General features: G+C 38.0%; 1 protein-coding gene across 3 annotated transcripts; it reads right to left on the bottom strand.

The window, feature by feature from the left end:
• Positions 1 to 3,372: 3,372 nt before the first annotated feature.
• gas2l3 (growth arrest-specific 2 like 3) lies at positions 3,373 to 27,448 on the bottom strand. 3 transcript variants are annotated; one of them, XM_081362811.1, is made up of 9 exons: positions 27,295 to 27,448; positions 18,357 to 18,412; positions 15,727 to 15,904; positions 13,221 to 13,330; positions 12,990 to 13,128; positions 8,914 to 8,977; positions 8,301 to 8,436; positions 7,476 to 7,583; positions 3,373 to 5,803 (listed from the first exon to the last, which is right to left on the bottom strand). In XM_081362811.1, the coding sequence occupies exons 2-9, from the start codon at positions 18,381 to 18,383 to the stop codon at positions 4,883 to 4,885; spliced, it is 1,683 nt and encodes a 560-aa protein (XP_081218937.1). In that variant the 5' UTR covers positions 18,384 to 18,412; positions 27,295 to 27,448; the 3' UTR covers positions 3,373 to 4,882. The 3 variants fall into 3 exon arrangements, with proteins under 3 accessions (XP_081218937.1, XP_081218938.1, XP_081218936.1); XM_081362812.1 differs by lacking the exon at positions 27,295 to 27,448 and adding an exon at positions 18,825 to 18,966; XM_081362810.1 differs by lacking the exon at positions 27,295 to 27,448 and adding an exon at positions 18,605 to 18,688.
• Between the last annotated feature and the right edge of the window lie 125 nt (positions 27,449 to 27,573).

Below are 27,573 nucleotides of genomic sequence, written 5' to 3' on the forward strand. Positions count from 1 at the left end.
AATGTATATATATAAAAAATAAAAAAATCTGATAAAAACACATGCACATAAACTAACCCTAACGCAAGAAAGACGCGATAATAATTCCAAACATAATAACTATTGCATTTTGTCTGTGCACTCTGAGTTAATTTATGATGGCACAGTGGCTTCCATTGCAGCAACTTCCTTTTTATTACAGAACAGATATTTTGCCCCAATTTTTCAGGAAGTGATGATTTTGTTCTCATGAACACATGGGATGGAAATGGTGCTTTATTCGCTAATGTTTTATTGCGATATTCCAATTTTATATCCAATATATTTCATGATATATATTTATCTATATATCATTAATGACTTATGAATATCTGAAATGCATAAGTTAAAAGTCTTTCAGTCTGTTACAAAACATCACATATCTGGCACTGCACACTGCTAGCTTAAGTTACATCGTGGTGTCTGCAATTAAAGTAGTACAATCTGCGCTTTGTTACAGTAAATGGTCAGTTATTTACTCCCGGTCCCTGGCGATAACCGCCGGGCGGATATAAACGACACGGGGTGACTACATTCAACCATTACACGCACCCCTCTCGCAAGTTATTCTGCCACAAAATGGCGGAGCTCGACGCGAAAGACCCCATTTTGTCAAGCAGACGATAAGAACCGTGCGAAAAAGCGAAATTTTATTTTTCTAACGATATTCTGAGCGAGTTTGCGATGCGTTTCGCCGCGCGTGCTGATATGTTGTGCCGTCGCGCGCCAGAGTGGAGAATAATGTCCGCGCGCTCTGGGTTTGACGCGGCGCGAGATCTGCGCGAGCGAAGGCACAAATAAACTAGATTAGATTTGTATCATATTTAAAATAACACTTAATAAAATTGACAGGGAGTCATTTTATCTAGAGTCTTTACTGTTTAATCTTCTGATCGGTTAGAATTGTTTGTGTACATTTATTTGTTATATATTAATAATCTGTTTTCATGTTTTATGATCTGCTAAAATGTGTACTTGTATTTGTTAAGTAATCCAGCTGGATACGCACATCTGCGCGAACCATGCATTTATGTACTGGATTTTTAAGGCGATGGAAAACCTACAAATATCGGTATTTTAAAATGGTGCTGTTCAAAATGGGATGGAAATGGATAAACATTATCATCTCATAAGTCAGATCAGTGTTTCATCTGCTAGAAATTGTTCTTTTGTGAGTGCAACCTCTTTAAAATTATTTTTTGAAATCCGGAAAGACTTGAAAAGTCATGCAACCATCGCACATTGAAATGCATAGACTAAAAGACTGAACTACATGCAGCTTTACTTAAGCAAACTCAAAAACCTGCTTCATCAGAGGAGTTATTAGACATAAGCCACTGTACCAGATTGTCCACCTAATCTGTTTAGTATTAGTATTAGTCTATCATCTGAAGGATGCACGACTAAAACTGAATTATTATATCTCAGTCTTTGCTAAACTGAGACAGTAACAGCAGATATTAAGCAGAATATGAAGGTTTTGAGGGGAAAAGACGAGGTTGATAGATATGAAAAGTGAAAGTGGGAAAGTGCGCCTTCATGCGGTTAAACATCGAAAAATGCTGCATTTATTAATACACTCTAATTACGTGTTAATAACGTTATTCAAATATTTAATAACGTTTGAGGCGTTTGGCCTCAATTACATTTTTTTACATTTTGTTTTCAAACAAGGGAGTTATTGGGGGTTCGTGGAAAAGTTTAGATAAAAGCACTAAACAATTTAAAAATAAGATTAAGCTAACTAAAATTGATTAAAATTTTGTTATATTTAAAAATTATTTGAATAATTAATACATTAGATTACAATTAGTTGATTTATATAAATACAATTTTAAATAATACTTAATAAATAATAATATATTTGATTAAAATAAATAACTTCATAAATAAAAACATTTTATATAATTAACAATATTTAAATAAATACATTTGATAAAACTAAACAAATAAATATAAATAAGAAAAGCAGTGTAAAATGTAAAACAAATGAGATGAAACTAAAGTAATTAAATAGATTAAAATGAATAAAATAAGGTTGATTTAAATAAATACATTTTCAGCAAGTAGAAAAAAAAAGCGCAGTGCTGTTATGTAATACAAACTAAATCTTTTGCACATTTATAATATTATTTTTGTTTTTTAAATATAAAAATCAGGCAGTTGAAACCGGTTGAAACCCTCAGCTTGTAGTTTGTCTTTTAGCCACTAGGAAGCGGCACTTTCACACAAATTATACTGTATATGCTATATGTTATAATCTCATATCAGGAAGCATTATAGATTTAAGAGGTGAAATAGATTATGACAGAGAAGAGAATGGTGTAGTAAAACCCATTTCACTGCAATATCACTTTAAAGGAGATTTTAAAATTGTGATGTACAGGCCTGGAAATGTAATGGAAATTGATAAATATGTTAATCTCATAGTCAGATCCTCCTGAGAACCAGAAATGTTACTTTTTTATATAAAGTTAGTTTAAATATATAAATATAAATGTTTATATAAATAAATGTGTGTGTGTGTGTGTCGTTAAATTGTTTGGAGCATAAAAACAATTGGATATTTTTTATTCATCTTTTATGCTACGTCCTCCATAGAAGACACGAGGACTGAGTTATTAAGAAAATAAAATACCATGATCAGACATGTAAACAATGTTTCTTTTTTCCCCGTTTACCAATCAATTTTTAGGTTTCTGGCTATTTTAAACCAAACTTTGTATAATTATTAATTATATAATGATGATTCTCAATGTTATGAAAGATGTAACAGAATGATAGAACACTATTTTACTTCATGCTATAAAATGACCATAAATTGATTTTCCCATGATATACAATGCATCTAATTTGCATATTGTGTTCTTGGTCATGAAAAAAAGAAGTGTAATAATGGGAGTAACAACATGGCAACATTTTCATAGGAGTATTGATTTATAATTTCTTTCTATATTCAATTTTGATATATCATTTCTTTCCCTTTTCACTTGTGTCTGATAAGCTGTGTGTCCTGGTGTCTCAACAGAGGACACTTATTGATGTTTATTTACAAGCAATTTGAAAATTTGTCAGATTTAAATGATAATTACAAAATATTATCATAACTGATATGTAGGGTCTCTGAAAAATTCGCTAAAATATAATCTCCTCTAAAGAGAGAGAGAGTGAGAGAGAGAAAAAGTGTCTTCCTGGGTCTCAGGAGAATATAGATCAATTATGGAAAGTAATATTTAACAGTAATATTATCCTGAAATATACACAATGCCAGCACAAGAATTTGAGAGTTTAAGAATTTAAATGACACTCCTGTTATTCTGAATGAATTATTGGATGTTCAAGAAGGGCCACAAATGCAGGGAGTGAAACACTGTATAGACTTTATTTGAGCACAAACACACAAAACAAACTACATTCAAAACACACATTTTCTTAAAGTGCTGGAAGAATTTCTCATACACAATCTGACACAAAAATACAATTAAAAGCACCATATCCCCCACAAAAAAAAAAAAAAATTACACATAAAATTAATATTTTATAATAACCTTTCTGTATAGACCACGACTCTTGATTAGACTGAAACATATTTAGCATTATCCAGGATAGTGTGATGATAAGAGCTCAGGTGTTTATGCGCATCAGTAGTATTTGTAGAGGAGGTAGCAGTTCATATAACGACAGCTGGCTGCTTGACCAACTTAAAAAACATACAAATGAATCCGCCAAACTAACCCAATAAAGCCGTTCCTGGGCATCTGATCATAAACCACACGTACACATATTCCAACTATCAAACTTAAGGCACAAAAAACCCTAATCCTCTAAAAATGAGTTTAAAATGTGCTCTAAAAATGATGCAATTTGAGATTCAAAGGTGAATTTCGCTTTGGTTGCCGTAGAGATATGTTCCTGCATATTATGGGCTGTCATTGATTTCCATCTACACATGTCTCTTATGTAAGGCGCTCTCAATGTACATATGAACTGGAAACAACACACGTGTAGTTCAGTATTACGTGATCTGAATGCCCACAGCGCATCATACATGAACACACACACACACACACACACACACTTACTGCAACATTCTGCTGGTTATGAGCGCAGAAGGAAGATATGAACATACAGTGAATAAATTATCAGTGGGTCACCATTTAACCCAATCCGGAGTCAAATCAGATCAGATAACAGACATGAACTGACTTTGACGAGTAACAGATATTAAACACAAATATGAGTTTGTAACCATGCATAATTTGAAACAGACTTAAATGAAATCTATAACCTCTTAGCTAAAATAATGATAATTACAGTAGCAAAAGAAGAATTAAAATAAAAAAATGACGTTGATTCCTGTAAGATGTATCCAAGGCGATTTTTAGTATGGCACAAATGAGGCGAATGTTTCGACAGATGCAAAGAAAACTAAAAGATTATGGCATATTTAATTTTGCTGTGAATGAAAGCGAGGCTGTATTTAAAGTCTGATGATTTCCATCACTAGAAACTAGTGCTGTCAAACTGATTAAATCGCATCTAACATAAAAGTTTGCTTAATGAAAAAATGTGTGTGTAAATATATACACATATATATACATTAATACATATATGTGTGTGTATAAGTTTATGTACGATGCGATTAATCAGTTAGACAGCGTTATTAGAAACCAATTTTCAATCTTTCAAAAACATTCAACCAGTTGAATTTACAACACACACACACACACACACACACACACCCCCTCGTTTTCATTCAAATCAAATTAAATATGGTATCCGGCACCATATCCATATGTGAAGCGTGACCCTCAGCGCAGATAATAAAAAAAAAAAAATTAAAAGACTACATATCCCAGAATTCTCAGTTCTTCACTCTTCTCTTATTGTTCATCTCAAAGTAGGGCTCCTCGCGTCTGCCGGGTTTAGTCCGTGCCGTGTGTTTGTGGGAAGTGCTCGCGGGGGGCGGTTTGAGCGGGATGCTAACAGCGGGCGGGTTACTGCTAGCTAAAGGTTTCCTGTGGGTTGTTTTAACGTTGACTGACGGGGCGGGTCCGGCTGAGCTGTGCTCTAAAGATTTCCCCTTCGAGGGTTTCGCGAGAGGAAGCGTCTGTTTAGGGTCGTTTGAACGTCCCTTTCTGGAATCTAGCGCAGGGGAGGGAGGGCGTCTCTGCGCGAGGCGTGAGCGCACGGGTCCGGTCGGAGGTTTCTGAGGAGACGGTGCTGAAGGTTTGGGGAGTTTGCAGGTCGGTTCGGGGCAGACGGGACTGCGAGGTTGAGATGGAGGTCCACGCGGACGCAGTTTGGTCTTGGAGCCGGGGAGTTTCTGTGAAGATGGGATTGACGGAGGAATTGGGTTTCTTTTCGGGATGGGTGATGAAAGAGGGGTGTTTCTCGGGGAAGGAGCGGGCGTGTGGAAGATCTTCTTGGGTGCGGGGGTCTTACGAGGCATGGAGGGCGTGGATGCCGGCGATTGGGCGTAGACACGCGGTGTGGGCGTGTTGGGTTTGGACACGCACGTCGTGGAGGCTGATGATGATGATGATGCTGCTGATGATGAAGAGGAGGACTCTGGGAGGAGGTTAACGGCTGCGATGGGGTCCATCGTGGGTGGCTGTGCGCTGAGGGCGGGGCCTGAGCCTGACGGGCCTTTCTGATAGGCCAGAATCTTCTGCTCGAGAGTCGTGAACTGCAGCACGCGGTCCGGATCGTATTTCAGCAGAAACCCTTTCAGAGTGTCCCAACCTCCACCGACACGCACCATCACGTGCTTCCCATGGAGCATCTAAGAGAGAGAGGGAGATTAATTAGTAAGGAACCTAATGAATTTGCCACGTTTCATTGGCATTTAGTGTAAAGTTTTATCAGAAAGCAAGATTTCACACAGCATCTGCTTGTTTGAATGTTTTACCAGGGGCCGGTTTCACTAAGATAGACTTTGACTATGGCTTAGATATAGTAGATAGTCAGACTTCAGATCGACATCTAAATCAGACTGTTGCACAAAGCACTTAAGACTCTGACTATCTTAAGTAGGACTACACTGCAATGCATTTTGGGTAAAATAAGACACTTTTCAAAACAAAAAACATGGCGGATCGAGTAAGCGCATTCAACCGCTCAGTGCAGTTTACCCCTGCGGAGAATATTTGTTGGAGGAGTGTAAAGTTACAAGGACATTTTACATGGGAAATTTAGCGGAGAATGTAGTAACAAGAAGAAAATGTTTAAATTATGAGCCATTTTCCCTTTTCTTTTGGCAGTTTGTAACTGATTGTTACTGCTGGTTGCCAAGGTAACAGAGTCTTAGACCTAAGTTAGCCTGGGGTCAGGTGTCTAATTTTTTTGGATCTAAATTAAGTCAGTCTTTATTTTTGTGAAACAGTCTAACTTGCATTAGACTAGTCGATGAGCAAACTTTAGACTTGTCTAACACTATAGACCGCTCTAAAATAGCTTTGTGAAACCGGCCCCTGGTCTAATTTGAAGCGATTGAGTTTTTCTCAATAGCTTTGGCTAGCTTTTTCTCAAAACAATAAGTTTAGATTTGAATTTCTTATGCATTTAAGCAAACTGCGTGCATTTTGGCGCACGTGTGCAATTCGCATAAAACTAAATGTAAATGAACAAAACTGATTTTCATTCTCATCTCAGACGTTGATTCTCAGTGAAATGATCAAACTCTTTACAACTTCTAAACATTCTTTCATCATGTGAGCCATCACATGCAAAAAAAATCAAAAATATGTCAGACATGCATGTATATTCCATATGTCTATATGTCAGAATGTTTTGTTTACATGCATTTCTACAAGGATAAATAATATACTGTATACAATATATAAAACGCTCAGTATGATAGACAATAGCATTCAGCTAGACAAAATGGACCGTCGGTGTAAAAAAAAATTTGCAGGGTTGTCTGCCATGATAAAAAAAAGAAAATAACAATACAGTATTGGAATAGGCCAATTCAAATAATTAGGTTTTAAAGCATGAATTAAATGTTTTGGATGAGTTACTACATTTTGCAGACATGCAATAGAGTTAAATAGTTGTGACCATTGCACTTACAGTTTAGAGAAATTCACCCTATCGGTATTCTAAATGAAAGTTCTAAATGATAAATGAAAGATCTTCCTGGTGAACATACAAACATTTTGTTTTAAATTGTCCTCGTAATGTAACCGGATCTTCTAGTAAAAATGAAAATCTTTCTGGTGACAAATGCAGAACTTCTCCGATCATTTAGTGCGCTTAACTCCGCCTCTGTAAGCTCATGCTCATTTGCATACAGATTTGAGAGCCCCGCCCACATCTCAGCAGCCAATCAACAAACTGCTGCACAGAACCAAGTCCCGCCCTACATTTATTCTTTTTCAATCGTCAGTTACTCTATGTCACAATACTTTAAAGATTGTTGAACTCTTAAAACAGTCCCTAAAAGCTGCTCTTACCCGGATGAACAGGATCTTGCCTCCGAGCCTGTAGCGTCCCTCAGACAGATACTCAATGGAAAACTTCTGCGAGCAGTTACAGGGAGGGTCGTCCTGGTCCGCACGATCCTACAAACCAAATGAGGTCGTTTAGGGGAAGAACAATTCACTCATTTGCAGTATGGGAAAATAACAGCTAGTTTGCAGATAGTGCATGAACTGGTCAGACCTCCAGACCCGGGACCCGAGGGCGTCCCACTGGTTATCTGGCCCAGACAAAGTGAATTTGTCAGAGTTTAAGGCAAAAAATGTCCCCGTGTGAAGCATGAAGTCTCTAAACAACAGCTGCTGTTTACACACTCAACAAACTATAATAAACTCAACAGAAGATGTGTGATAAAATTTGATTTTATCTCAGTTAGTTCATTTTATTTTAAGTAATGATTTTTTAAAAAGGTTTTAGTTAATGATAATAACCCTGGATTGAGCCTACAATTAAACTGAAATGGGTAATCATTTTCTACAGAAAACATAATAGGATTAACGTTTTAGCAAATTCTGAAATCTCTTAAATAAATACGGTTATTTTGGATTCTTAATACGATTTCAGGTAAAATAGCTTGAGTAAAGAAGCGGATGTTTATAATCACTTCCAATTCATTCGTTGGCCTCATTGGGAGGTCAAGTTGAGTGCATTGCATTGTGGGAAACAGAATCACAAACACAGTGTGCGCTGCGGTATACTGCACATTTTCCAGGTATTATCTGGATAATGCATGCATAAAGAAATTTGCCATTTTATGCACAGAATACAAATGTTGGTGGTTTAATATGTGTGATACTCACAGCGTGATACAGCGCTCCGTGCTGACAGCACACGGTGAACGTTTTCACTGGAGAAGAGTGATCCGTCATCATCAGACTTTCCTCCAGGTCAATTTCCTTCTCCAGTTTAACCAGAACCGGAGGCTCCACCCCATACCTGAACCAGTCACAACACACCCCGTCAACAGACTGTCCTACCAGCAAACACTGCGTTTATAAACTGGTTTTTAATTTGAGTTTTTGTTCTAACCAGCTGATCACAATATAATTATGCTATCATACACTTGTGTATAATAACCATTAAATTGTGATTTTCTCACATAATAAAAACATGTCAAACCCAAATCAGAATTTCAAGGTAAGTAATAAGTAATCACAATCAGATGATAATGATCACAAAATAAACCCTTTCACATTAGACATTATCCTTGATGGTTGTGTTGTTCTAGAAACGCTTTATAGTTTCACTTTGTTTTAGATTCTCTAGGACACAAAATACAATAGCTGCTCTAAGCACTGGACCAATCCACTGTAATCCTGTAAAATCCACGTAAATTTGCCCCTGACCTCTGACCCCACAGCACAACCAGACATCTGTCACTTGTGGGATCATCATCAGAGCCGCTCGACTTACCTGGAGACGATCCGTCCGATCTCCAGCAGGCACAGACACACCTGACGAGGGTCTTTGTGCAGAACTGTGTGTGTGTGTGTGAGAGAGAGAGAGAGAGAGCAGTCAGTTTACTTCAAAGACACTGCAGGTCAATAGGGTCACATTTTTATCATCATACTTTCACACAACAGATATCATCATACTTTCCCCAGTTGATTCATCACAGTATGTTAGGAAAATTGATTTGTATTACAAGTTCTGAAATGTTATTTTTAAAAATAGGCAAACAAGGCTTTATTCATTTAAAAATGCACAAATTTTCATTCTCATTTTGTTTTGTGATATTCATATAAAAATAATCATGTATCATAGCCAGCAGATCTATGAAATCAGTTTTATTTCTTCCCAAATTCCTTTTTTTTTTCTTTTTCATTTGATGTTTTCTGGTTAAAATATTCTGGATTCCATTTTAATACTTTAATACTAAATTATAATACTCAAAAAACATGTCTAATCAATTGAATTCATAAAATGTAAAAAAGAGAAAAAGAATAATTCATTAAAATAGAATAGTAACGCTTTTTATTTTTTCAGAAATTCCACACCGTCTGTTTTAATGTGTATTATGTTTTAAAAACAAATTTATTACCAAAAAAACGGTGGTAATCAAATGCAGAAAACAAATACTATCAACAGTCAGAAAAAAAAATCTATATAGAATTTTATATAAACGAGTAGATGATTTATAAACAAAGTTATAAATGGGAATAAAGCTGTAAAGTTGGGTGAATGTAAAGTGAAGATTTATACCTCAAAACAGCATTTAAAAAGATGTATTAAAAATGTAAAACTAGACACAAATAAAGTGCAATAAAATAAACACTTAAATGTCTATTTTGCATGTTTTCTTTCCACTAATCTGACAAATTATGGATGCAAAAAACAATGGTTTTGCCTGTACTGTCTTGCCTTAAAGTTTCAAATCATTTAAAAATGTAAAAAGTATATATAAAATCATACTTTCAGGGCTTAAAACTCCAAAAAGACAATTTTTCTAAACCAAAAACTTGATTTCGGCCATGCTGAATTCGGTCAGCTCCCGTCCCATAATGCACAGTGACACATGGACTATTAACTCGCACTCCTCAGGACACAAAGTCTCCGGGCCGTCAGGTTAGTGACTTACACCCCAGATCCCTCACACTCATTAAGATCGGGGATTTACGGAGAGCCGAGGATGTTCGGGGCCGCATCTTAACTGACGTGCACGGCCACAGATCCTCTGAAACGATTACGGCCCGTTAAACAGCTCAGAGAGAGACGCACTAGCACAGGACGGACAGAAGGACGCTGGTCTCGGTTTAAACACATTAATTTAGCCAACATGATTAAAGTCCTGTTCTAATGGACTACAGCAAGAGACTGACGGATGCTGGCAAACACTCAACACAGTGGCTAAGTCTCATTTTTGTTACAATACTCATTAAAAAACCTAAAAAAAAATCATATAAAAATCTATGAAATCAGATTTATTTCTGGTAACACTTTGTTTAAAGCCTTTATGTATTATGCATTATAAAGGTATGTTATAATCTTTTCATAAATAATTGTAACCAAAGTTAAAATGCATTGTAATATTTGCAGATTCCTTGTTACATCTGAAATAGGTTGTCCGTCATGCATTTTAATGAATTATACTTTCTAAAGGTGTAATGATGAATAAATACATTAAGTATTATAATGTATTATAACTGTGATGGCAATTGGTCATGATATACTATAATGCATTACAAAGCATAATGCATAAAAAATATTTTACAATGCATATATATAAACATGTAAAGTGTTACCATTTTCCCCCAAAAAATTCTATTTTATTTTTATTTATTTTTAAATTCTGTGTTTTCTGGTTTAGTTTTTCTGTAACGTACATTTTAAGCGCCACAAGTAAATCGTGATGATAAAGTAATAAAAAAAAGCACAACAGAGGTTTACTGTTGAACTTAAAATGTGGTTCGAAATTATGATAATTAGTCATTTTTACTTTTTATTTTTAATTGTAATCATATTTTTTAAAGGTGTAATAATGAATAAATACATTAAGTATTATAATGTATTATAAATGTGGTGACAATTAGTCATGAGATCCTATAATGCATTACAAAGCATAAATAATGCATACAAAAAAAAAATTATAGATAGATATAAAACATACATTTTAAGCGCCACAAGTAAATCGTGATGATAAAGTAATAAAAAAAGCACAACAGAGGATTACTGTTGACCTTAAAATGTGGATGAAAAATTGATACTCATTAAAAAAATGATGAGTAATACATTGTTATTATTAACGATTTAGTGTTGTCACGATACCAAAATTATTGTTTCGATACCGATACCAAGTCAAGTATTGCGATTTCGATACTTTTTCGATACTTTTCCTGAAAAGGGAGAAACACTCTCAAATATCATTGCTGTGCTTTATTTTAAAACCGGGACAACATTTAATCATATAACACACTAATTAATGAACATATGAACAGCAGATATATTAAACATTTGAACAAAATATGAAATATCAAAATATAAAAAATAAATTAGATCAATGACATTCAAGGTAAAAAAATATATACATTTAGCAGCATTATCTCATTTATCATAAGAAACACAAGAGCTTTATCTTGATTCTGAACTTTGAATAAAAATATGAACAGCGATTAAACAATGTTTAATATTGGTATGATAAGCCTTATTGGTGATATATTTGACGTGGGGAGAGAGTTGTGGAAGGCCTATACTTCATGTTAAACATAAATATATATAGCAGCAAAGACAACGTCGGCAGTGTTGACTGCAAAATAGGCTACAGAATAATTCGTTCAGTATTGAGAGGTGCAATATTTGAAAATCGATCATATGTTTTAAATTACATTTTATATTGTATTTGTCAAATCTTTCAAACATCAAAATGTCATTGATTAATATGTATTCGTGTCAAAATGACATAGAAACATCTTTTCCTTTTCTATTTTGCCTGGAAACGCTTCCAACACGTGTGCGTGTCGCGTGAAAAATAGATTTCTAGAATGCACGCGTTTTCCGCGCGTCTCGAGCTGCACCCAGACGCGTGTGTCACGCAGGCAGTTAACATCATGGGAGCCGAAATAAAAACGGACACGACACGCAGCCAGTGTGTGTCAGGCCTTTACAAATCTGGAACGCGGTCATTCTTAGAAGCGATAGCCTACTAATAAATTAAGGAATCGTGACGTATTTCATTTCCGGTTTTCTTTTGAAGTATTGGTGCACCGTGCAACAGAGCAAGGTAGGCAACTTACTTCCATATGTCACTCCTCCTCGCGTCATCTTTTTCTACGAGTCGTGGACCACTTGTGCTCATAGACAGTATATAAACGATTATGCTCGCACATGCAGCCATCTCTGTAGTGTTTTGTCACATGACACTGACAGCAGCAGGTTCTTTGCTGCGTGCGTCAGGAAAAAAACACAGACGTCCATAGGGAGGCTTTTTTTTTAAGTATCGATACTGATAAATTTAGGTATCGTGACGTTTTTAATTTCCGAGTATCGCGATACTTTTGAAGTATCGATACATCGTGCAACACTATAACGATTATTATTAAATTTAAGTAGTAAGTACAGGTACATTATACAGTACAATAGCAATATTTTTTCAGTCAATTTCTTAAAGACTTTTTTTGTTGTTGCAATTTTGCCATATTTGGTGACATTCTGTATTATACTGTAAATTCCTTTATGACCAGATTCCGCAATTCCATCCGCGTTTTCCGAATTGTGGAAACATAGGACCATAAGCAGAGTATCTCTTCACATCATAAGGTTTTGTTGCAACAATGTAAACAACATTATTTAATATATATATTATATTTAATACAATATGTTTAATGCACCGCTATCTGGAGAAGATTTAGAGTGACAGAAATAGAAATTAGGCGATGCACAAACTATGTAATTCTTCTCATGGCTGAATAGGACAAAAAACAGTTGTGGAGACTTTCACATTTTTCGACTATTTTTTTGCACCTGGTCAAAAGTTCTCAAACAGGTTTTCTTACCCAAACCCTCAGACTCAAACAGATACGTCCCATCCACTCCTATATGACGACACCAGGACAGAAAATTTGCGGTGTTGTCCCGGGCGAAAAACGATCCAGGGGAGGCGTTTTTCTTGAAGTGGATTTTCTTTGAGGGAAGCTGTTAACAAAACAGAGACGGGAATTACAACCAGACAGCCCTGCGGTTATGAGAGCCGCACTGCCGGCCGGTTTGACATGTCCCTCACCCACCTGTGTTTCTGAATCCTGCGGGATTTTACTCTGAAGAACTCCAACCAGACGACACAGTTTGACGCCGTTGTCCAGCTCCTCCATGAAGCGTTCGGCTTTCACCTGCTCATCTGTAAAAACAGAAATCTCTGTGTTTCCATGTTGTTGACTTGAGAATTACTCGCCCTCATGTCCTTCAAAACCTGTAAGACTTTCGTTCATCTTCAAAACACAGACTGTGTCTCTTCAGAAAATTTGGACTAAACCGCTCAATTCATTTGGATTAGTTTGTGTGATCTCTTTTTGAAGTGTCAAAGTGGTAGTTGCGTAGACTGTCAAACGAGGGACAGAAATCTCTCAGATTTCATTCAAATATCTTCATTTGTAATTTCGAAGATAAAAACAAGTCTTACAGGTTTGGAACGACATCAGTTTGAGTTGAGTAAATGACAGAATTCTCAGAATTTTTGGGTGAACTATCCCTTTAAGGCCTCAATATACTTCGAATAACGAACTGATGTGACATCATTTCGAACACAATCAGGCCAAGTCGTTTAGTTTGGAGATTATTTGGGGATTTTGAAACTGCTTGCCAAAGTGAACTTTTGGGAAAAGTTTACACTAGCTGGTAAACGCCTTCGAACTACCATTGGTCCATGTGGCGATGACATAATAGGTAGGTGTGGCTCTGAGGCTCCGCCTACTTTGATGTGAAAATCATTTCTTCTGTTCAGTCCGTCGAGGTCAGACGACGGCGAGTAAAAACATGAACACACTAAAGAGCTGCTTAATAGTAGAAGCTGAAGTTGTAATTCTAATTGAAAGTGATACTGATAATGTAAGTCAACATTGCATAAGTGCTGTATAAATTAACGTAACGTGACTTGACTGGAGTGCCGAATTGCAGAGCTCGTGCAAACATCCACATCACTATGATCAGATGCTTTCTTAACTGCTGAAAAGGCATTTCAAACTTTTTTTTACCCACAAGTGAAGAACGAAAAAGAACTATTTAAAAAAATAATAATAATAATAAATTAGGCATTGGGATATATTGGTCAATCAGCAAAAATACCCTTTAATTTAATTTGCATCATTATGCCATCATGTGCTGGTCAGAAATCAATATACAGTACCAGTCAAAAGTTTGGAAACATTACTATTTTTAATGTTTTTGAAAGAAGTCTCTTATGCTCATCAAGCCTGCAGTTAAAAAAAAAACAGTAATATTATGAAATATTATTACAATTTAAAATAATGGTTCTATTTTATAATATACTTTAAATTGTAATTTATTTTTGTGATGCAAAGCTGAATTTTCATCAGCAAGTACTCCAGTCTTTGGTGTCTTATGATCCTTCAGAAATCATTCTAATATGATGATTTATGATCAATGTTGGAAACAGTTTTGCTGCTTAATATTTTTTTTTATAACCTGAGATACTTTTTCAGGATTATTTGATGAATTAAAAGTTAAAAAGAACTTTATTTATTTAGAATAGAAATCTTTTGTAACAATATACACTACCGTTCAAAAGTTTGGGAACAATAACTATTTTTTTTTTAAGAAATTAGTACTTTAATTCAACAAGGATGCGTTAAATTGATAAAAGGTGATGGTAACGATTTATATTGTTAGAAATGTTTTTATTTTGAATAAATGCTGTTTTTATGAATAAATGCTGTTAACGTTTTACTCATCAATGAATCCTGAAAAAAGTATTCCAAAAAAATATATTAAACAGCACAACTGTTTCCATCATTGATAATAACTGAGTATCAAATCATCATATTAGAATGATTTCTGAAGGATCATAAGACCAAAGACTGGAGTACTTGCTGATGAAAATTCAGCTTTGCATCACAAAAATAAATTACATTTTAAAATATATTAAAAAAGAGAACAATTATTTTAAATTGTAATAATATTTCATAACATTTTTTTTTTTACTGCAGGCTTGATGAGCATAAGAGACTTCTTTCAAAAACATTAAAAATAGTAATGTTTCCAAACTTTTGACTGGTACTGTATAACAAATAAAATTCACACTTATGACAGGGCATTCGACAGCACCGTCATAGGAAAACGGACGAGGTCGATAAGCACAGTGTGGTCACATTTTAGTATTTAGTTCAAATTCCTCACTGAAAGAGGACTATGGGATTACAAGGACTTAATCTAACACAAAAATAAAAAAACAGAGCAACAGGTTTACGGGTGAACAAGCTTTTCTGGGTGACACTTTTCCTTCTGGCCCACGTAGGGCATGCAGACAGACAGGTAAGGGCAACACCCTCTATTATCCTACAAAGACTGAGGGATTGAGTTCTTGTATTTCGGGGGTCGTATGTCAGCGTTATACAGAGCATACGTCGTTTCCCACACTTCTTTGCTTGATTTATGGGGCTTTAGGTTTCAGTTATTTGACAAAAGGAAAAGACGTTTAGGATAATAATGGCAGTCATTCTTATCTTTGATGCACTGAGAGCGAGTCAGGGATGTCTTATTTTGCATGAACAGATTTACCCAGCATGCCGCTGAGCCAGATGGCGAGATCCTCCTGCATGGGCACCAGTGTTGCTTCGTGTCGCACGGACAACCACTGGTCATACTGGAACACATCAGCCAATCCTGGGCCGGGACGGGGCGAACGCAGGCTTCGAGGGCTCTGTAACGGGACATCGAACTTCTCGCCAAACCATGCCTGAGACAGAAAGAGGAAGAGCAGACAGATCAGCATACACACTCAACTGAGACCAAGCACACACACACACACACATACACACACAAAAAAACTGTCACAATGACCCCTCACACGGATTCCACGCTCCCTCTCCGGAAAGAGGGCGACCCTGCTGAAATCAGGACAGTTTTGCAAACACTCATTCATCAAAGTGAAGCTAACCAGCACGACTAATCAAATAACACACTTACACAAGGAGGACAGAGATTCAACACAATAACATTTAGATAAAACTAGTGCTGCATAGAATAAAAAACAAAAACAGAATCTTCGATTTTGGCAGAAATAGTTTAAGAGGGCTGACCGAAACTTTAACATTTGGTTTGCTTTTTCCGATTGGTGCGTTTTGACTGTCATTAGTGATGTTTCCATCTAGATATTGCTATGCAAATTTTGGGATATTGCATAAAAATAAACTGCTGGATGGAATGCCAAGATGTTCATAAATTCTAAAAATGCAAAAAAAAAAATATATATATATATTTTCCCGTTTTATCTGTTAAGACGCACATAAACTATGATGGAAACACATTTACCAAATAAATCCATTGATGCGCAAAAAAACACACAAACAAATAAATATAATAAAAATAATGGGATACTACTATTGGATAACTGGACTAACCAGCAGATCAATTCCACAGCATCTTAAATGTTGTTTTAGCTATTCTGAAATGCCTGAGCCAAAGTCTGCCATCAAAATTGTTGACCTCCCAAATGAGTCTTGCACGACTGCGTTCCCAAACACCAGGCATCCGAACGCAGGATTTCATGACGAGTTTATTGCGTTTTGTCTGCGCGCTCTGAGGCGATGATGTATGATAAACATGGGATGGAAACGGTGCTTTGTTCGCAAATGTTTTATGCGATATTCCAATTTTGCGCTCAAGTTAAATTTGCAAAGTGCAACTTTGGATGGAAACAGCTAATGTCTATTTCATGCAGTCAACTTGGATAAACTACAACATGTAAACATGTCCGCTCTGTGGACACTAGCGCTGGGTTGATCATGTTAGTTCCCAATTTTTAATCAATCTTCATTTTGATGAACCGAGATCTTTTAATCTGTGCTTTTTTCTCTCTGTTGTTGCGTGAACAAAACTTCACTTAAACATTATTTGTGGCGCGCCCGCCATCCAATGTTACTTTTGATATGAAACAAAGTCTGAGCTTTCAAATTGTCAATTTTATGATGACCTCAGGAAAACCATTCAAATATCCATACATAGCTTGTTAGAATCATTAAAAGGTTGATATAAAAACTGCCTTCTGTGCAATTTTTTTTATTTGAGTGTTATTTATTTTAAAAAATCTGATTAATCAATTGATTATTAAAGTATTTTCAGCTAAATGAAAACTTTGCATCACTAGAAAAAAACAATGAGCTTTGTGAACTTGTGGTAAAATCTCTCACAGACTTTATTTGCACTTTACACAAACATGCTTAAGTTAAATACTTGGTTTTAAGCATTTAAACAAACCCTGAACCTTGAGTATGAGCAATACTAATTTCAATGCTTTAGAAATGAGATTGTTAGTGGTATTTGCTGTCTCACATTCATGCGGCCCCTTAGAGACTGAGGCGGAACATCTGTTTGAAACACACAAACAACACGACCATCCACACACACACACACCAATAATCAGGACGGGCATATCTTTAAAAGAGCCTGAATCACACCTCGACTGAAAATGACTGAAAACGAAAGCACATTTTAAAAATCACACACATAAGCAGGGCAGGGCACTCCGAGGGAAATCCCATAACCTCACTGCTACTTTAATGAGCATGAATCCTGCCGTTCCCACACACGCATCAAACTCCCAGGAGGAACAGAGCGAGCGAGAGCTTCAGGCTCCTACTAACACACATATGGAGCGTTTCTTCTGCCCGTGCACAAAGCCTGACTAATTAAACAGTGTTTGCATGTGGGGTTGTTCTGTGCATATTACATAAAACATCCAAAGATTATAATTCCATAGCGGATTACGGTCAGCTCAACTCTGCTGAAGTTTTATTGAATGTTAATCTTTGATTTGGTCGCTAACTCAATGCAAACACCTATCCTGTCGGTCTAGTGTGTTCAATCTCACATGCATCCGGCGGTATTACATAATGTGGTCAGTTCACACATGAAATCAGATATAATTACAGATGCACACATGCCGAATTACCCATCAGTTCTGATTCAGGCGGGATGGTGGGAAACAAACAATACTAATCAGATTGGCATGTTCAGCAGATGCAAAAATTCAGAATTATCTGAAAAAATAATAAATGTAAACGTTCAAACTATGAGCCGGAGCACATAAAAACTGTCTGTGTGTCTGTGGAGATGCAGGATCTTGTCCCACCTTTTCAAAAAGCATGCAAAAGCACATAAATAAAACATAAAAAGGCATAAAATTGTACCTGCAAACCAGCCTGAACCGCCATCATTCGTTACGAGAGAGATTCACGTCCACATTCTGCAAGAGAGACGGACAGATACTGTTAGAAACACACACCAGTTATTTCCTGTAAACAGAAACACACACACACATCAGTTTACTTCAGTCTTAAACTCTGTTGGACAATCAAATATGTGTTAAAATATGTTTTAATAACCCCCCCACCCCAATAAAAAAAAAAACAAAATCAAATAAAGAATGAGGAAAAACCTAATCACTGTGACCAAATAACCAGAGAGAAAAACAAAGAGAAAGAAGGAGAGAGAGGCGGCAAGATTAAGACAGTTCAGTCAACATAAGCACAGCTGAGGAAACAAAGCAAATGTCTCCTTTCACTAAACACACACACACACACACACGCTGTCAGTGACAAGCTCCTGTGAATCCTAAAACCTCCATCATCTCCATCAGACCACAGAGAGACGCTCACCTGAGAAACACACTCAGAAGAATCCAGTCCAGAAAGTCCACCTGACACACCTGAACACAGTAGATCCCAACACACACACGCACACTCTTGCAACAACTCGCTGACAGAGGATATGAGCGCGGGCGAGAGAGAGAGAGAGAGAGAGAGAGAGAGAGAGAGAGAGATTGACTAATGAAGTCGCTCAGCAAACCCCCATCCAATCCCAGCCAAGCATTTACAATGGCCCTATTGTTACAACCCCCTCGATCAAACACACACACACAGAGTCCAAGGTTCGATCGCTCGGGACGCGCACAGTCCTTCACAACAAACTCCTCCATGACAGCACACAAAAGAATCTGAAAATTTTTGAAGGGCACCAAGAGAACAAACAATCGCGTTCTCTCTTCGGCCAGACATAAAATACCACAGAGAGCGAGAGTTAATAGCCGTAGGAACAGCGTGAGCGCTTGAATCAAGTCTGTCTTCTGTGCACTTCAAGCCCACAAAATGTCACGCAGCGGAGAAGAGGAGAAACAGAAGAACACACACACACACACACACACACCACAGAATTGATGGCTGAGGCTTATGAAGTGGGTGGCAGTGTGGCTCCGGGTCTCGAGGGCCACATTCCTCTAACGGCCGGTGGAAAGAGTCTGTCACTAACGGACATGCGTCTGACTGTGTTTCTATTTCTAAAGTCCACTGCGTCTCTTTAAAGGAAAAGAGCCGTTCCTCCTCCCTGAAATTAAAAAAGTCATCATTTACTCACTCTCATTTACTTAAAACATGCAATTATCTTTTTCAGACAAGCAGATATTTAGCAGATTCTTAAAAGTAGATGGTGACTAATATCTGCCCATCTTCAAAGTGTCATAAACAAATGAGGAAGATTCCGAAAATGTTTAAGGCAGAAATTTTAGAACACTTTAACAGAAAAGAGTGTTAAAATTCTATTGATTCTTTTGTGTTTTATGTTCCATGGAAGATCAGAGGAAACATTTGAAATGATGCATGATGATTTTACTGTTTTTTTTTTTAAAGACGACTAATTAAAAGTTTCAACCCAAATCCCATATTTCCTGTTATGAAAAAGACTATAAAATGTAACAGATTCTCAAAAGCAGACAATGATAAACGGATGTCAAACTTCTAATAGAACAAAAAAGGTATCAGAAAAATCTCAACTTTGTGAGTGTGTTAAACTTAACTCATTTTTTTTTTGTTTTTTTTTTTAAATGTATACATGAGTCTGGATAGGTTTTGAAATGCACTGAGCTTGACTGTCCCTGGACACTTTATTGGAATTTTAAAACACTGATGAAAAGTGCATTCAAATTCTAATAATTATTTCCTTTTTTTATTCCATTTGAAACAATATTACATTTATATGACCCTGGACCACAAAACCAGTCACATGGGTAAATTTTTTGAAATTGAGATTTATACATCATCTGAAAGCTGAATAAATAAGATTTCCATTGATGTATGGTTTGTTAGGATAGGACAATATTTGTTCGAGATACAACTATTGAAAATCTGGAATCTGAGGATGCAAAAAAAAATCGAAACATTGAGAAAATCGCCTTTAAAGTTGTTCATTTATAGATTCACTCACAAAAATAAATGTTTTATATATTTACGGTAGGAAATTTACAAAATATCTTCATGGAACATGATCTTTACTTAATATCCTATCCTAATATGATTTTTGGCATAAAATAAAAATCAATAATTTTGACCCATACAATGTATTGTTGGCTATTGCCACAAATATACCTGTGCGACTTGTGACTGATTTAGGGTCATAAATGATGACTGAATCCTAATTTCTAACTTTCAGTCAAAATCACACACACAGATAAAAGCATGAGTAACCTCTCAGCAGACGATCTGCTCGTATAAACGGCGTCCTAATAAAAGACACACCCACAAACACATGGACAATATAAAGAGTGACTTTTCCAGCAGAAATGAGGCTGGGCGGAACACAAAGCGTTCTAGCATTGTAATCCCACTATAATGAACGTCTGCGTGAGTTTCAGTCGATTTGTCGCTTTAATTAAATGCAAAGACACAAAGGGAGCGAGGGCTGGGGTGTCCACATGGTTCCTCAGGTCATCACATAATCACGTAAGAGGATCACGCTTCAGACGCTGCTCTTCCTCCCTCTCGACACGTGGCACATGTGTGTGTGTGTGTGTGTGTGTGTTTGTTTGTATACGTGCACCAGTGTTTCGCACATGGGTCCCAAAAAAGCCGGCCATCAATCAAAGCCCCTCCCCTTCCTGCTCTTTTGTGGTTTTGGTTGTGATCTTAATTGGCCTGTCAGTTGCTTTCATTAGTAGGCAGACATCTCAACACACACACACACACACACACACACACAGAATTAATGGTCCCGGAGAGGATGGTCGTCCGATAAACCATGGGTCAGAAGCCCATCCCCCGTAAACCAGATTAAAACCCCTCTACACCTGCCACAAGATCCGGATCAGTCTCAAAACATGCACACCTCACACACTTCTGCTGAATTATAAAATTAGGGTCAGGATTTGGGAATAAATGACCCCAACTGATTTGCGTGATATAAAGTCGCAATTCTGACTTTTTTTTCTCAGAATTACGTTTATATCTCACAATTCTGACTTTTTATCTCAGGATTGCATGATATAAAGTCGCAATTCTGACTTTTTTTCCTCAGAATTACGTTTATATCTCACAATTCTGACTTTTTATCTCAGGATTGCATGATATAAAGTCGCAATTCTGACTTTTATTCCTCAGAATTGCGTTTATATCTCACAATTCTGACTTTTTTCCCTCAGAATTACGTTTATATTTCGGAATTATGACTTTATAACACGCAATTGCGAGTTTATATCACACAATACTGAGAAATAAAGTCAGAATTGTGAGATGTAAACTCACAATTGTGAAATAAAAAGTCGCAATTATCTTTTAAAATGTTTTAAAATGTAAAATGCCGGAAACAAGCTTCCACAGTTCCACAAAACACATGTGATGCCCAAAAAATGTTCGAAAATACAGTCAATGACCCAAAATTCAGTCTAGTTAGGCAGATCACTAGGTTTTGAGACGCAACCATTTGGTTGCCAAGAGAGTGGTCAAATACTTGACACAACAGGCTTTAGAGAATCATAAGTGTAATCCCTATTGAAAAGAAGAGAAGAAAAATACTTTCTCATGCTTCTACAATTACAAAACAAAGCAGCATTTGACCAAACCAAAGCTGACTGTCTGATCAACGCAGCTCAACCATAACAAAGACCTCACCGCAATGATTCAGAAATAAAATATCCAGAATTGCACAAAGTCTAAAACATAAAACTCTTCAGGGCTGCGTTTCCCAAAAGCATCGTATACCAAGGAGATCATAGAAACCATTGGAGCCAATGGTTCGTATCTAGTTAGGCTTATGATGCTTTTGGGAAACACAACTCAGACTAGTACTATAGGCTAAATTTATAATGGCAAATGCTGATATTGTTATTTTGAGAGCAGGGTAGCTGATGACTAATATTAAAATGGCCAAATATCAGACTAATATATGAGTTTATTACTAGTACAGGCAGCTCTCTAAAGAAGTCGATTAACAAGGAAACAGGCACTTGGAAAACAATGGCGATACTCTATGGCATAATGCAAACAGAAGCCGATGTCATGGTGATGCAATGACATGTTATAAGACACTAACAATTACCCAGAGGGTCCGCTGCACCCCCGTCCCACTAATCATCTGCTGCTGGGTCATTAATAAACGAGCAGTAATCCAAGATTCATAACAATGACCAGCATGTGCACCAGAGATCATGGGAAATTAATCCCAGCATTCATTTATTTCAGGATTTCCCCCCCTTCACCCTCCTCTCCAGCTCAAGGACCCCCTGATGCCACGTATCACGCAGACGGCTGGTGTGATTGCAGGAAACGGCGTGTTTTTTGGGCGGCTTACATGTGCAAGTGTTCACAAACATAACAACAACCAGAAATAAAGTCAGCATGAAATTAAAATTCATATTATTTACTAAATGAACAATCCAAGGTCTACGGCCGTTACCGGAAGCCAGTGATTATGGCTTATAAAGTTAGAAATATGGATATTTTTCTTACAAAAACACATCGCTTCGCTTCAGAAGGCCTGAAGCAATACTTTTATGATGGATGGATGCACTTTTTTGAGCTTTAAAATATCAGTTACCATTCTCTCTCATTATAAAGCTTGGAAGAGCCAGATTTATTTTAACATAACTCTGATTGTGTTTGCAGTAGGGGTTCAATCTTCAGCTGGCTGGCAGGAGCCGCCACTGGCATGTCATGTGACCTGTCAGTGCCGGCAGGAGCCGCCACTGGCATTTCACGTGACCTGTCAGTGGCTGGTTGGCATACAGTCTGATTCTGGCATTTCACGTGACCTGTCAGTGGCTGGTTGGCGTTTGCCAGTCTGATTCTGGCATTTCACGTGACCTGTCAGTGGCTGGTTGGCGTCTGCCAGTCTGATTCTGGAATTTCACGTGACCTGTCAGTGGCTGGTTGGCGTCTGCCAGTCTGATTCTGGCATTTCACGTGACCTGTCAGTGGCTGGTTGGCGTCTGCCAGTCTGATTCTGGATTTTCACGTGACCTGTCAGTGGCTGGTTGGCGTCTGCCAGTCTGATTCTGGCATTTCACGTGACCTGTCAGTGGCTGGTTGGCGTCTGCCAGTCTGATTCTGGATTTTCACGTGACCTGTCACTGGCTGGTTGGCATACAGTCTGATTCTGGCATTTCACGTGACCTGTCAGTGGCTGGTTGGCGTCTGCCAGTCTGATTCTGGCATTTCACGTGACCTGTCAGTGGCTGGTTGGCGTTTGCCAGTCTGATTCTGGCATTTCACGTGACCTGTCAGTGGCTGGTTGGCGTCTGCCAGTCTGATTCTGGCATTTCACGTGACCTGTCAGTGGCTGGTTGGCGTCTGCCAGTCTGATTCTGGCATTTCACGTGACCTGTCAGTGGCTGGTTGGCATCTGCCAGTCTGATTCTGGCATTTCACGTGACCTGTCAGTGGCTGGTTGGCATCTGCCAGTCTGATTCTGGAATTTCACGTGACCTGTCAGTGGCTGGTTGACATACAGTCTGATTCTGGCATTTCACGTGACCTGTCAGTGGCTGGTTGGCGTCTGCCAGTCTGATTCTGGAATTTCACGTGACCTGTCAGTGGCTGGTTGGCGTCTGCCAGTCTGATTCTGGCATTTCACATGACCTGTCAGTGGCTGGTTGGCGTCTGCCAGTCTGATTCTGGCATTTCACGTGACCTGTCAGTGGCTGGTTGGCGTCTGCCAGTCTGATTCTGGATTTTCACGTGACCTGTCAGTGGCTGGTTGGCGTCTGCCAGTCTGATTCTGGCATTTCACGTGACCTGTCAGTGGCTGGTTGGCGTCTGCCAGTCTGATTCTGGCATTTCACGTGACCTGTCAGTGGCTGGTTGGCGTCTGCCAGTCTGATTCTGGATTTTCACGTGACCTGTCAGTGGCTGGATGGCGTCTGCCAGTCTGAATCTGGCATTTCACGTGACCTGTCAGTGGCTAGTTGGCGTCTGCCAGTCTGATTCTGGCATTTCACGTGACCTGTCAGTGGCTGGTTGGCGTCTGCCAGTCTGATTCGAGCATTTCACGTGACCTGTCAGTGGCTGGTTGGCGTCTGCCAGTCTGATTCTGGCATTTCACGTGACCATAAAAAGAAAACAATGTATTTCCTTACAGCGAGAGTGTCAGACAACGCGTTATACACGCAGTTCAGCCGCGGCTGACTGGATTGAGCGCCCAGCAAAGCGTCAGTAAGCAACCAGTCTGATCACGTCCATTTTAACTGGTTTAATTGGGATAAAATGTTCTAAAACATCACTAATACTAAATTATAGATGCACGAGATTCCATTCATAAAAATAAAACAATGTATTTCCTTACAGCGAGAGTGTCAGACAACGCGTTATACACGCAGTTCAGCCGCGGCTGACTGGATTGAGCGCCCAGCAAAGCGTCAGTAAGCAACCAGTCTGATCACGTCCATTTTAACTGGTTTAATTGGGATAAAATTCTCTAAAACATAACTAATACTAAATAATAGATGCATGAGATTCCATTCATAAAAAGAAAACAATGTATTTCCTTACAGCGAGAGTGTCAGACAACGCGTTATACACGCAGTTCAGCCGCGGCTGACTGGATTGAGCATCCGGTAAAGCGTCAGTAAGCAACCAGTCTGATCACGTCCATTTTAACTGGTTTAATTGGGATAAAATGTTCTAAAACATCACTAATACTAAATTATAGATGCACGAGATTCCATTCATAAAAATAAAACAATGTATTTCCTTACAGCGAGAGTGTCAGACAACGCGTTATACACGCAGTTCAGCCGCGGCTGACTGGATTGAGCATCCGGTAAAGCGTCGGTAAGCAACCAGTCTGATCACGTCCATTTTAACTGGTTTAATTGGTATAAAATGTTCTAAAACATCACTAATACTAAATTATAGATGCACGAGATTCCATTCATAAAAAGAAAACAATGTATTTCCTTACAGCGAGAGTGTCAGACAACGCGTTATACACGCAGTTCAGCCGCGGCTGACTGGATTGAGCATCCGGTAAAGCGTCAGTAAGCAACCAGTCTGATCACGTCCATTTTAACTGGTTTAATTGGGATAAAATGTTCTAAAACATCACTAATACTAAATTATAGATGCACGAGATTCCATTCATAAAAATAAAACAATGTATTTCCTTACAGCGAGAGTGTCAGACAACGCGTTATACACGCAGTTCAGCCGCGGCTGACTGGATTGAGCATCCGGTAAAGCGTCGGTAAGCAACCAGTCTGATCACGTCCATTTTAACTGGTTTAATTGGTATAAAATGTTCTAAAACATCACTAATACTAAATTATAGATGCACGAGATTCCATTCATAAAAAGAAAACAATGTATTTCCTTACAGCGAGAGTGTCAGACAACGCGTTATACACGCAGTTCAGCCGCGGCTGACTGGATTGAGCATCCGGTAAAGCGTCAGTAAGCAACCAGTCTGATCACGTCCATTTTAACTGGTTTAATTGGGATAAAATTCTCTAAAACATTACTAATACTAAATAATAGATGAATGAGATTCCATTCATAAAAATAAAACAATGCATTACCTTACAGCGAGAGTTTCAGACAACGCGTTATACACGCAGTTCAGCTGACTGGACTGAGCGTCAGTAAGCAACCAGTCTGAATTCTCTAAAATGCCAATCATGCAAAAGAACATAATCATATCAACAGATGCATAATACACGAGCTAGAGAGGGAGGAACATACAAAACAGATAAACTGGCAAAAATCAATGTTTTCTGAAACTTGCAAAAGGCAGACTGCCAGACAATAGCCAACCACTGGCAGGTCACGTGATATACCAGAATCAGACTGGCAGCTGCCAGTCTGCCACTGACGGTCACGTGACATGCCAGTGGCGGCTCCTGCCAGCCATCTGAAGATTGAACCCCCACTCTGTGTTTGGCTGAGAGAAGAAAGTCACCTCAGATGGCTTGAGGGTGAGTAAATTGTGGGATAATTTTCATTTTTGGGTGAACTAACCCTTTAATGTTGTAGTGATTTACCAACTGGGGTTATCCAGCCCTAGTATTATCCATTTTATATGGTTTTAAATGTCCAAATATCAGCGGCATAGTGTTGCCATTGTAAGCTGCTTAAGATAAAGGCGTCTAGGCTACTCCATAAATAAAGTTATTCACAACACAGCACAAAAGAATAATTCAGCTTCCTGAAATTCACATTCAATCTGTTAACAGCACTTCAGCATGACGGAGAAAGTCTTTGGTGATAAACAGAAATCCCTGCCAGAGCTCAAGGACATGCTGAAATCTTTATGGATGAAGTTCCCATCAGGAAACACCTGCAGTTTTACCCTCATCTGTGTATATCCAGCACACATATCTAAAAGCATCTCATCATAATGAGCAATTTTAATGAGACATATGGCTGAATATGGGGCAGTGTTTAACATGTTTGGGCAATTTCACTGTCCCTGTAGAAACATGTCTATCTGTCACTCACCACTGACACATACAAAGACACACAGCTCAATATTTTGAGATCATATTCTCAAACCATATAGATGTGATCTTAATCTCAAATATGCGAATTGTATTTTTATTTTTTAATGCACAGTCAGTGATTCATCACGCATTTTCCATGGAAGAGTCATGTAACTTCATTCAAACCTCCTCCTCTTTTAGTATAACTGCCAAACATAAACAACAGAAACCGTCTTTTATCACTTAAATCTGGTTTGTTGACATTTTATTTCCTTTTCTGAGGAAATTCTCTTTTAAAACAAGCACATAATCTTCAGAAAAACAAAGTCCCCCCCACCTCTCACTAACTTCGGACTGGTTTTGATTGAAAAAAACAACACGAATAAACTCACCAGCGTTAAATATGTTTGTTTAGTTGTCTCAGAAACTAGTTGTTTCTCTTCAGTTGACTGAGTTTGATCCACGTTTCGCTCCGCGGATGCAGGGGGGAGCGCGCGTGGGTGCGTGGACGCGCATCAGCTGAATCTCGGTTGCTTATTTGCTTTTCCTCCAGGCGACTTGGAATGTTCAGTTGAGACGGATTCGCGGTTCAAAACAGCCAATCAGGGCGCACATCAAAAGACTCAATGGAAAGGGGCGGGGATATGAAAGCAGGTGGGCGGAGCTTCTTT

This window comes from Scardinius erythrophthalmus (genome assembly GCF_964197995.2).
Source record: "Scardinius erythrophthalmus genome assembly, chromosome: 4".
Taxonomy (NCBI): Eukaryota; Metazoa; Chordata; class Actinopteri; order Cypriniformes; family Leuciscidae; genus Scardinius; species Scardinius erythrophthalmus.

Coding starts and splice junctions, on each gene's coding strand:
- gas2l3 (XM_081362811.1), bottom strand. CDS start 18,383: ATGATGGCGGTTCAGGCTGGTTTGCAG. Junction 15,905..18,356: donor CGGTTCAGGCTGGTTTGCAG/GTACAATTTTAT, acceptor TTTCTGTCTCAG/GCATGGTTTGGCGAGAAGTT. Junction 13,331..15,726: donor CTGGCTCAGCGGCATGCTGG/GTAAATCTGTTC, acceptor CTGTTTTTACAG/ATGAGCAGGTGAAAGCCGAA.